General features: G+C 39.4%; 2 protein-coding genes across 3 annotated transcripts in view; one reads left to right on the top strand and one right to left on the bottom strand.

Annotated features, from left to right (window-relative positions):
* LRP4 (LDL receptor related protein 4) overlaps positions 1-12,320 on the bottom strand; it is a 95,682-nt gene extending 83,362 nt beyond the window's left edge. Inside the window, exons 1-3 of one of the 2 annotated variants that reach the window (XM_032692200.1) lie at positions 12,245-12,320; positions 8,426-8,532; positions 4,067-4,156 (exon numbers count right to left, since the gene is read on the bottom strand). In XM_032692200.1, the coding sequence (XP_032548091.1) occupies positions 4,067-4,076 (10 nt within the window). In that variant the 5' untranslated portion in view covers positions 4,077-4,156; positions 8,426-8,532; positions 12,245-12,320. Of the gene's footprint in view, positions 1-4,066; positions 4,157-8,425; positions 8,533-11,938; positions 12,096-12,244 lie in introns of those variants that run through there. The other variant, XM_032692199.1, reaches the window with a different exon arrangement.
* C6H11orf49 (chromosome 6 C11orf49 homolog) overlaps positions 12,072-12,818 on the top strand; it is an 81,490-nt gene continuing 80,743 nt past the window's right edge. Inside the window, exon 1 of the mRNA XM_032692206.1 lies at positions 12,072-12,248. Coding sequence (XP_032548097.1) covers positions 12,200-12,248 — 49 coding nt within the window. The 5' untranslated portion in view covers positions 12,072-12,199. The remainder of the gene's footprint in view (positions 12,249-12,818) is intronic.

Genomic DNA, 12,818 nt, shown 5'->3' with positions numbered 1-12,818 from the left:
ACTGAGATGGAGAGACTAAAAAACCTCTCTCTTCTAACAGACTTGGAAGCAGTGACAGACTGAGGCTAGGAAAGTATATGCAATTATTCTAAAGGAATGAACTCCAAGATACAAGAGTTTAAGATGATTGAACAGAACCGTGGATTAAAGTTAAGAGAGAGAAAACAATAACCTCACACTGACTGGGGGCTGGCTGACTGTCTAGCAGGCAAAACCCTTACTGTATCCCCCTAAAATACAGGGCATTTAAGTTTATATTCTCTACCAAGGCTAGATCATCAGGTAGTATAAATCAGAGGAACCCTTCTGACTTCAGGCTCACAGAAGCTTGTAAGAAGTTTAGATGCCGAAGTACTGAACGTGATAAAGCACAGACACAGGGCCCAGAACTTCCTAATAATTATATACTTAGGTCATGGAACAGTCTTCTAACTGTTGAGATTATTATTTTCCTGTGTTTAAAACAAAAGCCTCTTGAAAAATATTGTCCTAAATGCAAATAAATTCATTTGTTAGCTCTTCAGGTCTTCTCTCCCCAGGCAACAAATGTCTTTACCCACTTGTGTTTGTTAAAGTGTGTTTACCAGTCCTCTGCATCTTGCACTGTATTTTGGCAAATCACTTTCCTCTCTAAGCTCAACTTCCCTAAACTATTAATCATTTTGAAATCCCCTGGTGAATGTTAGAGAAGCATATAGTATTGTCTTTCACGATAATCTCCTAAATAGGTTTCAGTTGAACAGATGAAAATTTATATTATAAACCTCTCAATTACCTATCTGTTGATACAATACTATGATTGAATATAGCCCTGATTCTTTGAGGAATAATTGTAGATTTATGCAGTGTAAAATGGATATTTATGGTAAAAGTGGAAGGGTTGCTAAATAATGCTGGTAAAATTCAACCGTATGTTTAGGTCTTGCCACTCTCTGACCAAGCATCTTCCAGAAAGACTTCCAGAATGCACTTCAACCCATGCACGAGGTAGGTACTTGCTTTTACCCACATCTATGAGGGAGGAACATTATGAAGTAACCTGTAATGATTTCTAGATCACTAGTAAGTGACATATAACATAAGTATTGTAAAACAGATGAGAAAGAAGTAATTAAAATATAATTAACAATTAATTTACATGACAACATGCCTAAGCAAAAAAACCCCCACCAATCGTTTTAAATGGAACAGGAAAAAGATTATTATCCTAATAAACATTTTGAGACATAATTCTCCCCCCTCCAAAAAGAGACATTAGAGAAATAAACCAACCCAATGGCAGAAAATAGCTGCCATGAAATAATACTAAAAGTTTGCATCATTTCCAGAGTGATTTTAAATAGCAATCCTATGTCAGGAAGAAGACAACCAAGGACATGGTGTCATTGAAAAAAGAAGAAAGAAAGGAACGACAACGAGGTAGGATTATTAGGGAAAATATATATTATCTATTCTAAAACCACAAAGATCTTAATAAGAGGTTTAAAGAAAGAAAGAAAGGAGAAAAAATCATCGTAGTCTTACATATCAAAGTATTTTTAAAGCATTTGAATGAGCTGTTCCTTGTGAAGATGCTTCTCCACACCTCAAGTTACCTAGAAGAGAATGATCGCGTAGCTGAATTGTTGTGCTCAGAAAGGTTTGGATAACTGTGTTTTAAATATTTGAGATAGAATGAATTCATTTATTAGAATGAAAAGCACACACGAAAAATAGGCAAAATGCATTTGTGCAAAATGAAGTTCCCTTTTTTAAGTAATGTAAAGCTCACTGAGTAAACAGAAGGCAACAGACATGATACAACTTGTACAGCTTTTGACACTGTCCCATAAGACACTTTCATAGAATGACATTTTAAATACAACTAGGGGAAGGCATGCAAGCATCTGATAGAAGAAAACCGTGGTGGTCATTAGTCATGACTCATCAAAATGCAGAGGCACATCAGAAAGACACATTTCGGGATATATCCTGTGCTCTGTTTTATATACTGTGTTCACTACCAACTTAGATGATATATTATTATGATTATAAAATCTGTGCTATAACAACTGATAACCTCAAAACAATGGCAAAAGGATGCAAACGCTAGAAAGGATGAGATCAAAAACCCCAAATCCTACTGACGAATTGGACAGGTTATCCAAAAACAAACAAGAGAAAAAACAGTACTGAAAAATATTTTATCCTTGGGAAAAGAATGAAACATGAATAAACTGTGTTGAATTCTGGACTAGACAGAAATACAGCAAAACCAGATCTTAGGGTTGTATGGATAACCAACAATATAAACCAATAGTGCAGTACCACTGCCAGAAATGTGTTTAATTCTGGAGCACGTTAACAGGAGTGTCATATACAGGACAATTTGTTTGGTTTCCTTAATTCTCGTGGTACTGAAGCCCCAAGTGCCATAATGTGTCTGGTCCTGGATTAACACCTTAGAAACATAAACACAGGTGAAGAGAAGCAAGAAAATAATAAGAAGAAGTTTATGAATCAAACCCTTGGAGAAAAAGCTGAAAGAATTAGGTATGCCTAGTCAAGAAAACAAAAGCTTCAAGCAAGATGCATCTTTCTGACACATACAAGCTCATTACAGAGATGTCGATGCTCATTACAGAGATGTCGATCAGCTGTCCTCTATGGCTCCCGTAGAAAGACGTGGAAGAGTCAACTTGATTTGCGGCAAGAAATGCTTAAAAGATTTTGCTGATCAGCATTCCAGCTAAGGATTTTTCAACACTGGAGCAGACTGTCTAGGAGGACTGTGGAATCTCTTCCACTGGATTTTTTTAAAAACAAAGTTTGATAAGCATGCTGGCACTAGCCTTGATATATTTAGTCTTGATGCAGTGCAGGCTAGACTAGGCAGTCTTTTGGGACTCCTCCCAAACTTAAGTTCCACAATGGATATAATTCAGAAAATTCTAACTAGAAACATAATTTCAAACTCTGCACTCTGATTGATCAAATTCTGTATTACTAGTAAGCTCCACTAAATAAACAGAAAAACCAGGAAAATAGTAAATTGTTCCCAACAGTTCTCCAAGTTTAAAATAAAATCACAGGTTTTATAAAATCTCATGCTCTCCGACTATGAGATTTTCCAGTGGCCCTTTTAATTTCTATAATTATTCCACTGGTACATTACCCACATCAGTTCTCTCTGCCATATCACAGTGAACTAAAGAGGTGGTAGCTTAGAATACCAGAGAGTTAAAAGTCAGGATTTTACCTATACGTAGGAAGATGCAGTGAGACAGTTTGGCCTCCAACTTCACTGTTGGACCTGTAAAGAAACAGTTTAATTTTCCAAAGAGTTGAGAGTCCTACAGTTTTGCATCTGGTGACCTAGTCTGTAAATTATAGTCTCTGTGTTACATACATTAAATGAAATATTAGCATCAACTTATATTTTATGTCATCACTTTTTCCCTTGTTGCCTTCCCTGAAGTCTTCTAAGTAGCAGCACTACTACTGTATACCCACATATGCTCAGAGATGTCATAAACATTCAAATACTGTCACCATTGTCCCCTACAGCATTTCTCAAGTTACTGCTTATTTATTTTTAAGAAAACAGTAATTCATTTGCCATCTTCTGCAGTGTTACCACAATTGTTTTCATTTACAACAAAATAAAACTCATGTTAGCAAGTCAGAGTTTATGTGTTATTTGATTTTCTTCACATTTCATTTAGCTGTTGCTTTCTAAGCAGTCCAATTGCACATTTGTTTTGGGAAACTTTATGATCGTCTCATGGACCACCATTAATTCTACTTTGCAGTGCAGAACAGTAGAACTAGAGATTACATTAAATGACTACATTCAGAAGCTGAGATACAAAGAATTGTGTAAAAGATCCTTTGTAATGTAGCGGCCAAAGTAGAGATTCATCTAACCCCATCCCTTTTTTGTGTGTGTCTGGAAGGTGGGACTGAAACCAACCTGCCAGGCCATTCAACTTTCCACTCTAGGGGAAAAAAGAAAAAAAAAGAAACAAAACCCTAAGTAAATTAACTCTCAAAATAGGGGAAAAAAACCCCAAACAACAAACCAAACCTTTCTTCATGTTTTCTTTGAGATGGTAGCTCTTCCTGTGTCTCTTGAAATCTGGTTCTGCTCCTTCTTTTGCCGGTTCCCTAACATCCTCTGTGTAAAAATAATGCAAATACACCGTCTTTTATTACTGATGAGACTCCTCCCTGCAGTGAAATGGCAATTATCCAGGCCTTGCACAATGTCTGCATTGCAAAAGTAGCCGGTGGGCTAGCCTTAGGAACACCACAGCTTACCTGGCACAGAAAAAAAGAAGAGAAAAGAGGAAGAGCTTAAAAGGGAAATGTTCTCTTAAAAGCCAGCAGTAGAAGAATTCAGTTTGAAGACAGAAGCTTAACGACCTTTATTCTCCAAACACATTCAAATGGATAAGTAGCAAGTTGTGTCTCCTAAATTAATTTTTGACCCCACAGAGAAGTTCTTTTCTAAAGAACTGGAGACCTGTGTCTTTCTTTGACTCCCAGTCATTAATGTAATTTGCTATCAATAGTCTCTGTACTCAGATAAGAAGTTTGTGGTAAAAATCAATCACGCAATCAGAAAGAAAGGTGACCTTATGTCTTGGTATGTGGAATATCTCTGATGGGCTGTTTTCCTTTCTTAAAAGCCTAGAATATATGAATTGGGCCTGTAAAACAAGCAAGTAGTCATGGGAATAGATGCGAAAGACATAAATGTATCTTTTCCTCAGCTCACAAACCTTTCTTATTTGCAGAAGCTCTGCCACTATAGATGTAAAAATGTAAGCAAACGGATAGTTTTCTTTCTTGAAGATGATTCACTTCCAATACTTCACTGGCATGATGGTTTTGGCAAGTACCACCAGCACACACAAGATATAACCCTTGAGTCTTTCTGATAAGATGTCAACTATGTGCTTTCCTATCAGGTGCCTGAATCAGAGATACCTCTTAACACCTCTCCCTCTGTCATATTAGCTCTTGATAAATGTGAATGAGGGAACAAATTAATTACTCCTTACCAGCATTAGGTGAGACCTGAATAAAGGAACAGGTGGGAGCAAGATCCAGAGTTGCACACCCCCTCCACATGAGTCACCCATGCATATGCACGCACATCCAACCTCCCTGCTAGTCACATATACTTGTGTCCATACCATTGCAATTTGGGGATTTTAGGATACTTAACACATTAACATAACATTAGCATTCTAAGAATTTAAAGGTTTGTGTGTTGCATTTTCATTTATGCTTCAGGCTAGATCAGCAGAGTTGCTGGAAACTCTGTCAGAGACTTCAGCGAGCAAAAACCAACACTTTTAATGGTCAGGCCTTGTCACAGAGGCCACAGGTTTCTGCTGTTTCTGTTTCATATAACCTAAAGCACACTGAGTACACTTAGGAAATTTCAGAAATGGGCTCTAGTCACAGAATTTGAGAGAAACTGTGACCCACATGTAAACTTTATGTATTCGAGGAACAACTCTCCCTTCACTAACACGGTCTAAAATTTAAGAAATAAAGTTAGAACCTTAAAGACATATCTTTATTATCTAACAAGCCATTATCAGATTCAAACGCAGAATGGTTGATCTATTTTGCTGTGCTATAGAAATTAGAATGATAAAGTTAACAAATCCAAAGAAAAATTTAAAAATATTCCTCAGACAAAACTTAATTAGGTCCTAATTTTCTACTATATTCTGAAAGATGTTCCATGTTCCCTCTAGTTTAGAATTAATTGCCATAATCTTCATTTACTATTTCAGTCTCATATGGTTTATCTTCTTTCTCAGTAAGTTATTTGCATACTACCCTTTCCATCCCTCATCCTCTACTCTTCAACTTCTCTTCCTAAGTACTCCAAACATTATATCATCTTTGGTCTCTATCTTCACTTCTAGTGAATCCACAAAGATCTTACTCTTGAAAACACCTGGAGTATTGTGTAGCAGAAAGAAAAAAACATTCATCACTGTGTCCTCTTCTATTATGGAGTGAATGACCAGGATACTGATGTGTTCTTTCACTGAAAAAAATTCTGACTGCAGCTCCTGCAAAGCAGCAGGGTTCCACAGTGCTGTCTTCCAAAAGCCCTTTTGTGTATCTAACAAACAGAACTAATAATTGTTTTGAAGAATTCCACAGTTTTAATGAATCTGTGATATCCTTTCTTCTGTTTTTTTCCCCCTTGACTCCATCATTTGCATTTCCATGTATATGTTATAAGACAAAATACTTTCAGAGCATTTTGCATGTGCTAAATCTCTGTTCTGCACACAGAAAATTATGTACCGAAATTTCCCATAAGAGCTGGCCAGTATAGCCATCAGAGTTACTACTTGATTTCATCCCCAGACACAAAAGGCACTCCCACTTAGATTTGCCTACTCTCTTGTGCACACACAAACCTTTACTTACTATAATTTTCTCACACAAACACCTTGTCTAACGGATAACAGACTCTGGCAGCTTAAGTTTGCAAGGAACATTTGATAAGTAGAAATAAAGAACTAAAAATTGCAGGCCTTTTTGGGTTACCCCCCAGGATGAGCTAAGCCTTGGCTGTTAAAAGTGCCTCCCATACCAGAATTTCAGTGATATTTATTTTTGCCAGCCATTTTAGACTTTTTTTTTTGTTTGGCATGAGAGATCCTGCAAACTCTGCCAGAAATGGCTGTTTTTCTTCTCTGCATCATTAGTGGGGCGGCATTCCAACAGAGAAGGGTCACTCATTTGGTACTTAAGTACTTTTAAAGATGTTGTCCTTTCCTTCCTGGTGAGATAATGGGAACAAAAACTGAAGTAGAGTCTTTCAAGGGTTTGCTGTTACAAAAAAGCTAACTTTGATTGCTAACACTAAGCTCAAAATCAACTAGAATTTGGACAGTGCATTTAATACATGCCAGGAATCTATTATACAACTTACAGCTACCCCTGATTTTAAAATGAAGATGTGGCCTCCATGAGCCATAGAGCCTGTCATAATACTATTTCCTCTTCTCTTAAGCAGATCACCCAGAATTCATAAGTACTCCTATGACTGAGAAGTAGAAGAATATTTTAAGGCCTTTTTTTCCCAACAACTTGTATTTAAAATACAAGGATCTTGGAGCTTGGTTAGACCTAAATCATTAGGTGAACATAAAGTTCATCAATATAGACAGATCTCAAAATGAGATCAGATAGCTATTTGCATCCTTTCTGTCCATGATTTCAAGAGGGAAAATAAAATCTCAGCAATCCAGATTAAAACGCAGCTAACCAAGTAAATCAATGATGGCATAATATTCACAGCACAGTTTCCTCTGTGCTTATGACATCTTACCAGTTAAGTATATTCTTAAGATTTCCAGGTACAATTACAGGTGTCATGTTTAAGCTCTGTAATGGTACAATGGTACTTAAGAGAGCTGCTGCTGTTATCATGTCCTATTACTAGCTGGAAAACACAGAGTTGTTTCCAGAATTCATCCTGTGGCAGATGTTAGGAGTGACGAACTTTGTGCATCTTATTTCTCTAATGCCTGTTAAACAACAATATAAGTCCTATCTGTTTGTCTAAGTTTTACCTGAAGAGGTAAACTAGTATTAATACTGCATTATTAGAGGAAAATTATTCATTTATTTGTTGGGCAAAAACACTGTGCTGTATGTGAACCAGATAAACAGTTCATTCATCTTGAGAAAGCTCAGATAAGACTAAACACTAAAAGTACTGGATCTTTCTCTGTAAATGTCTCCTGAGGAATCAACAATATAAAAATATGGATTTCATCACATAATTTCATTGTGATTTTGGTTGACCTTTTAATTTAAGATAATCTTATTTTTAGTATTTAGCGAGTTTGGTCATAATCTATATAAATGATTAGTAAGTCAAAAATTTAATGAGATGTTTTTATGGGTTTGCAACTGACTCATAATTGAATCTTCAGTGCCATTGATTTTTAAAAGGTCTTACATAATAGAATCCTAATTTCACTTACAAGACTTCCAATAATTTACATAAATAATATCATATGAAGATCTTATTCTCCATTTCTTCAGATCTTTCCTCAAAACTTATCTCTGCCATGGTGCCCAAAATAATAGATTATCAATAAAGATCGACAGTTGTTTAAGTCAATGTTTTTCTCCTCTCAGTATGATGTGGTTTTCGTGTGTCTTTTTGTTATCACACGCGCAATTTTATTAGTTATTATATACGAGGTAAAGCTTATCTGAAAAATATGTGGGAAGCCTCAAAGAATACAAAGCACAACCAAACTCAAAAAAGCTGAGTTCTGCACAAGACAGGCTCTTAGCTAACTGTTCTAAAATAGGAGCAGGCTTTGGACACTCAAAGGATGAACTAGAAAGGCTAGAGACAATTTCATAATGAAATGAAAATTCATCTTACATTGATTTCATAGAAGTTAGATAGAACAGTACTGAAGACTGCCCACAGCCTAGTTTTTTGTATGTTGTAGTTGTAATGCTTAAAGCAACAGCATTTCCAACTGTCACCTGAAAAAAAAAAAAAAAGGAAGTTTATTTCCTCTAATATGTCTAGGCTTTATTGTAACTACTTTAGCAATATTGTTAAAATTCTAAGCAAATGAAACATTTCATTCCAAGAAAATTAATAGAAGCCAGACAAAATGACTCAATCTGTTTAAAACTAGGCATTTCCTTTGGAATTTTTTGCTTGATATCTAGTCCTGTTTATTATTCTATATAATACTCTCTCTGAAAGAGGAGCTGTTTCTCAGCAGAACTTTGTTCAATAAAAAGAAAATATTTCAATTCAGCATTGATAGTATCACTTAAGAAGATGAACATAAAAACAGTGAAGAGTAAGCTAAGCAATTAACATAGTGGGGGCAAAGTATGTGGGACTGGAGGAAAACAGAAATCCAATTTAAGCTAAGTTGCTGAGAAACACTTATAAAACTGACACAGAAAGGAGTTCTTCAGTCCATGCACCTTAACATAGTCAAGACATTTTCTTTCATTATATAATTTAAAGTACACCACTGACTATTTTCAAACTTGTGGTCACATGGATTCTTACATAACTAAGTTAGCCCAATGTACTTAAAGTATGATTTCTAAAAGGCTACTTAAACCACAAAGTGAATTAAGCCAAATCAAATAAAGGTCACGTTAACTCTGAAACAGGGCATGCATAAAATGTATCAATGTGGTCCAACTGATCCTCACTGAATGACTGACTTAGCCACTCATGTCCCTGGTAGACAAAATCCAGCAATTTAAGACATGTAAGTGTAGATGACAGAAGTGTGCTCCATAGGCTTCCCTAAAGTGAGACCTATACCACTGATAATCTGCTAGGGAGTTGTGACAGAGAAAAATACATTTTTGCACTGTCATTTCTCCAGCTGGGTCCAAAAGAACATTAAGCCCTTGTTAGATGTGCTTCTCTGGGGGCAGATATTAAACTTGCAGGTGGTTTCCAGTGACCCAGAAAAGCCTTCCCAATTTATTAAAATGTACTAGTCTAGGGTTCTAAAGTCAAGATGGGAAAACAAACTTAATACCTATGGCCAGGCTGGTAGCATTTCTCCCTTTTCAGGTCATGAGCGTGAGAGAGCAGGTGAGTGCTGCAGCTGATCTGTTATATCACCTAATCCTGGCTCTGGCAAGCCCAGAGAGAAATAATAGTAAACAGGGAAGTCTATAAATGGCTCCAGAAATGACATCTTGTTTTTATATAGTTTTCTTTGAGTTGTTAACAGTCAGGCGCCACTACTACTGAAACGTATCGTTATTAAAACCACAAATGGGATCAGTGTCCAAAAGGTTTCCCTTAGCTGTCTGAAGGAAATAGCAAAGTCTAACCCTTAGAGACCAAAGAGTAACAAGTGAAAAAAAACCCCAGAAACTGGAGGGATATTAGAATGTAGTATTTAAAACTGGACTTTAAAGGCCTCTTGTAAATCAGTGCTCCGGATACTGATCAAGGATAAATTGTGGTTTACAGAAATGGTTTAAACAACAAAAAAGAAACACAATCTATGGAAGGCTCCTACCAGCTCAGCTGACCAGCATTATGGAAAAGGTTTTTAGATTTGGCTTTTGAACACCACTGAAACTGCCTGGACAATGATAAATGACTGCTTGTGAAAAGAGACATCTTGATGCTAGTGTAGGAATTGTGCTCTTGAATCTAGTGATCACAAGAAGTCTATCAAATTCCATTTCTCCTCTCCAACAGTGGCCTAGAACCAGATACCTCAATGAAAAGCTCTAGAAACCCTAAACTGAGCAGTTATAGGATAGATATAATGTCAGGAAAAATATTTTCAAAAACCCCACTAGTCAGATAATTGGCTTCATCATGAAGTAGGATACTTTGTGTACCTACAGATGTGTTCTTTTTTTCCCTATGCTTTTATGCGTAATAACATCTTTGCGTAATAATACTTTGTTTTCTCATTCTGCTTGAATATATCTACTTCCTTTCTAAATTCTGCTGAATTCCTGGCCTCAAAAATATCTTGTGTTAATGTATTCTATGATCTAATTGTATCTATTATTTAAAAAATCCTGTCTTTAAATTTATAGCCTATCACAAACTGCAAAACTGAACACATTGGAATTCTGAATTAGTTTCGTTGTAGCAAAAATAATTTTAGATAGCATCATTTCATATGTTATGTTTAGCCTCTTTAAGACAGTCTTACATTTTTCCAGTCATTCTTCATGCTGGAGTGCCTCATTGTCTACTCCCTAAATTATTCTCTCTGCCCATCCTTGAAATATGTGTATCTAAGCCATACGCTTTTAAAGACAGAACAAAGAGAAGTGGTCCAGATAATTTTGTGGGGGATATTAATAGTTAAGTTATAACATCCTGTTTGCCCTTTTTAACTGTGGTTTCTTTGAGTATAGATTAAAGTTGAGCAGACAATAGTCACCTTCAGCTCTTTCCTCCAGTGGAATAAAGGCAGGTTGTATGCTTGTACAAGTGGTTAATTTAATTTCTGTTCCTTTGCATTTGTCATTAAAAACATAGACAGCACTTCCAGTACCCCCCCCTTTTTTTTTTTTTTAATTCCCAGGATTACATCTTGGGCTGGTATTTTTCTAATGGTGATGGAAGAAACTGCAAAGTAATTTGGGAATTTTAGCCCCATTCCACTTCTGAGAAAGAGGAGCCCAGCAGGCTTGCTTCCAGCCATGTGAAGAGTTCTGCCTCTCCTACATTCCTGGGACAAAGGCCATTCCCAGACAAGCTTTCAGACAAAACCAAAAAGAACCCTGTGTCTCAGGACTTTGCTGCTCGTTTTTACTTGCATGTACAGCAGGGACAATTCCTGTTGTTCCCCGTAAGTCCCTCTCCTGAGCACAAGGGTTGCAAAAATTCCAGCACAGGAGTGGTATGGACAGAAGGATACAACTGTAAAGGATCTCCTTGGTCACCTTGTCGGTCCCTGCACTCTGAGACGAGGTTGCTACACAGTGAACTTCATTACTTCATTAACCCAGAGAAGTGGTCACAGCACCAAGCCGGGCTGAGTTCAAGAAACGTTTGGACAACACTCTCAAGCACATGGGGTGTCCTGTGCAGGGCCAGGAGTTGGACTCGATGATCCTGATGAGTCCCTTCCAACTCAGCATATTCTGTGATTCCGTGATTTGAAGTTATTACAATTCACCTTCAAATTAAGGTCTTTCCCCCAGAGCTGTAGTGCTAATAGCCCCTGGCAGTAGACACCTTCTGATTTCCAACCTAAATCTAACCAGAATGACTTTACACTCCTCTTGCCATTTCGGCTCTTCAGCTTGACTCGCTCTTCTCCCTCTGAGGTGCCCCTCGGCCCTGGAGCAGCTGCCCCGGCATCGCCCACCGCCTCCTCACAGCCTGGCCGCCATGCTCCCCACAGCCCCTTCCCCAAGGCCATGTCACCATGTTCCTCCCAGGGACCCTTCCCACGAGGTCTCTCGGGGCTCCCACCCCTGCCCCAGCCCCTGTGGCCGCACAGACAGCCCGGGGGCGGCGGGAGGGGGCTGAGGCCGGGCGGGGGCGGATTTGGTCCGGAACGGTGGCGGCGAGGGGCGTGTTCCCAGCCGGGGCGAGCGGCCGAGCAGCGCCGGGAGCGTCGGGCGCCTTGGAAACGGGCGGAAGCTGGGAAGGAGCGGCGGCGGGAGGAGCAGGAGCAGGAGGAGGATGATGCTGAGCCCCGAGCGGCTCTCGCTGCCCGGACCTGAGTACCTGGGTGAGGAGCGGGGCGGGGAAGCGCCGTGAGGGCACCCTCCCCCGGGTGTGCTGCGGCCCGGCCCGGGGAGGGCGCGGCGGGGCCGGGGTGGCTGCGGCCCGGCCCGGCCCGGCCCGACCCTCCCGGGGACTGTGGCGAGCGGCCCCAGGCTGGGCCGGGCTGAGGGGAGGGGGTCGCAATGGCTCCGTGTCCACCTTCTCGGCTGGGGAGGGGGCAGCAGTGGGGGTTTACAGGTCGGTGTTGTAGGACTCTGCTTCTCCGGGTACCCCCGGAGGAGGGAGAGCTGGGGAGCTCTCTTGGGCATAGGGAGCATCCCTCCGGTGCCCTGAGGTGTGGCTTCTGTGAAAGCAGCGCCGGCCGGAGGGAAATGAGCTGCGGTCTCCTCCCCTGTCCCGTTCCACGGTATCAGTGGTGGCAAGCAGTGTCCAGCTACCCTGTGACAGACTGGAGCCTCATTTCACCCACTGCCAACCTGTTCTGCTCCCGGATCTCTGTGAGCATCCGCGTTTTGTGCTCGTTTCCCAACACAGGAAGGAGCGCTGTTCTTATGTTGGGAGATGGTTTGAATGT

The sequence above is a fragment of the Chiroxiphia lanceolata genome, chromosome 6 (genome assembly GCF_009829145.1).
Source record: "Chiroxiphia lanceolata isolate bChiLan1 chromosome 6, bChiLan1.pri, whole genome shotgun sequence".
Lineage (NCBI taxonomy): Eukaryota > Metazoa > Chordata > Aves > Passeriformes > Pipridae > Chiroxiphia > Chiroxiphia lanceolata.
This window is presented reverse-complemented; position numbering and strand designations above follow the sequence as displayed.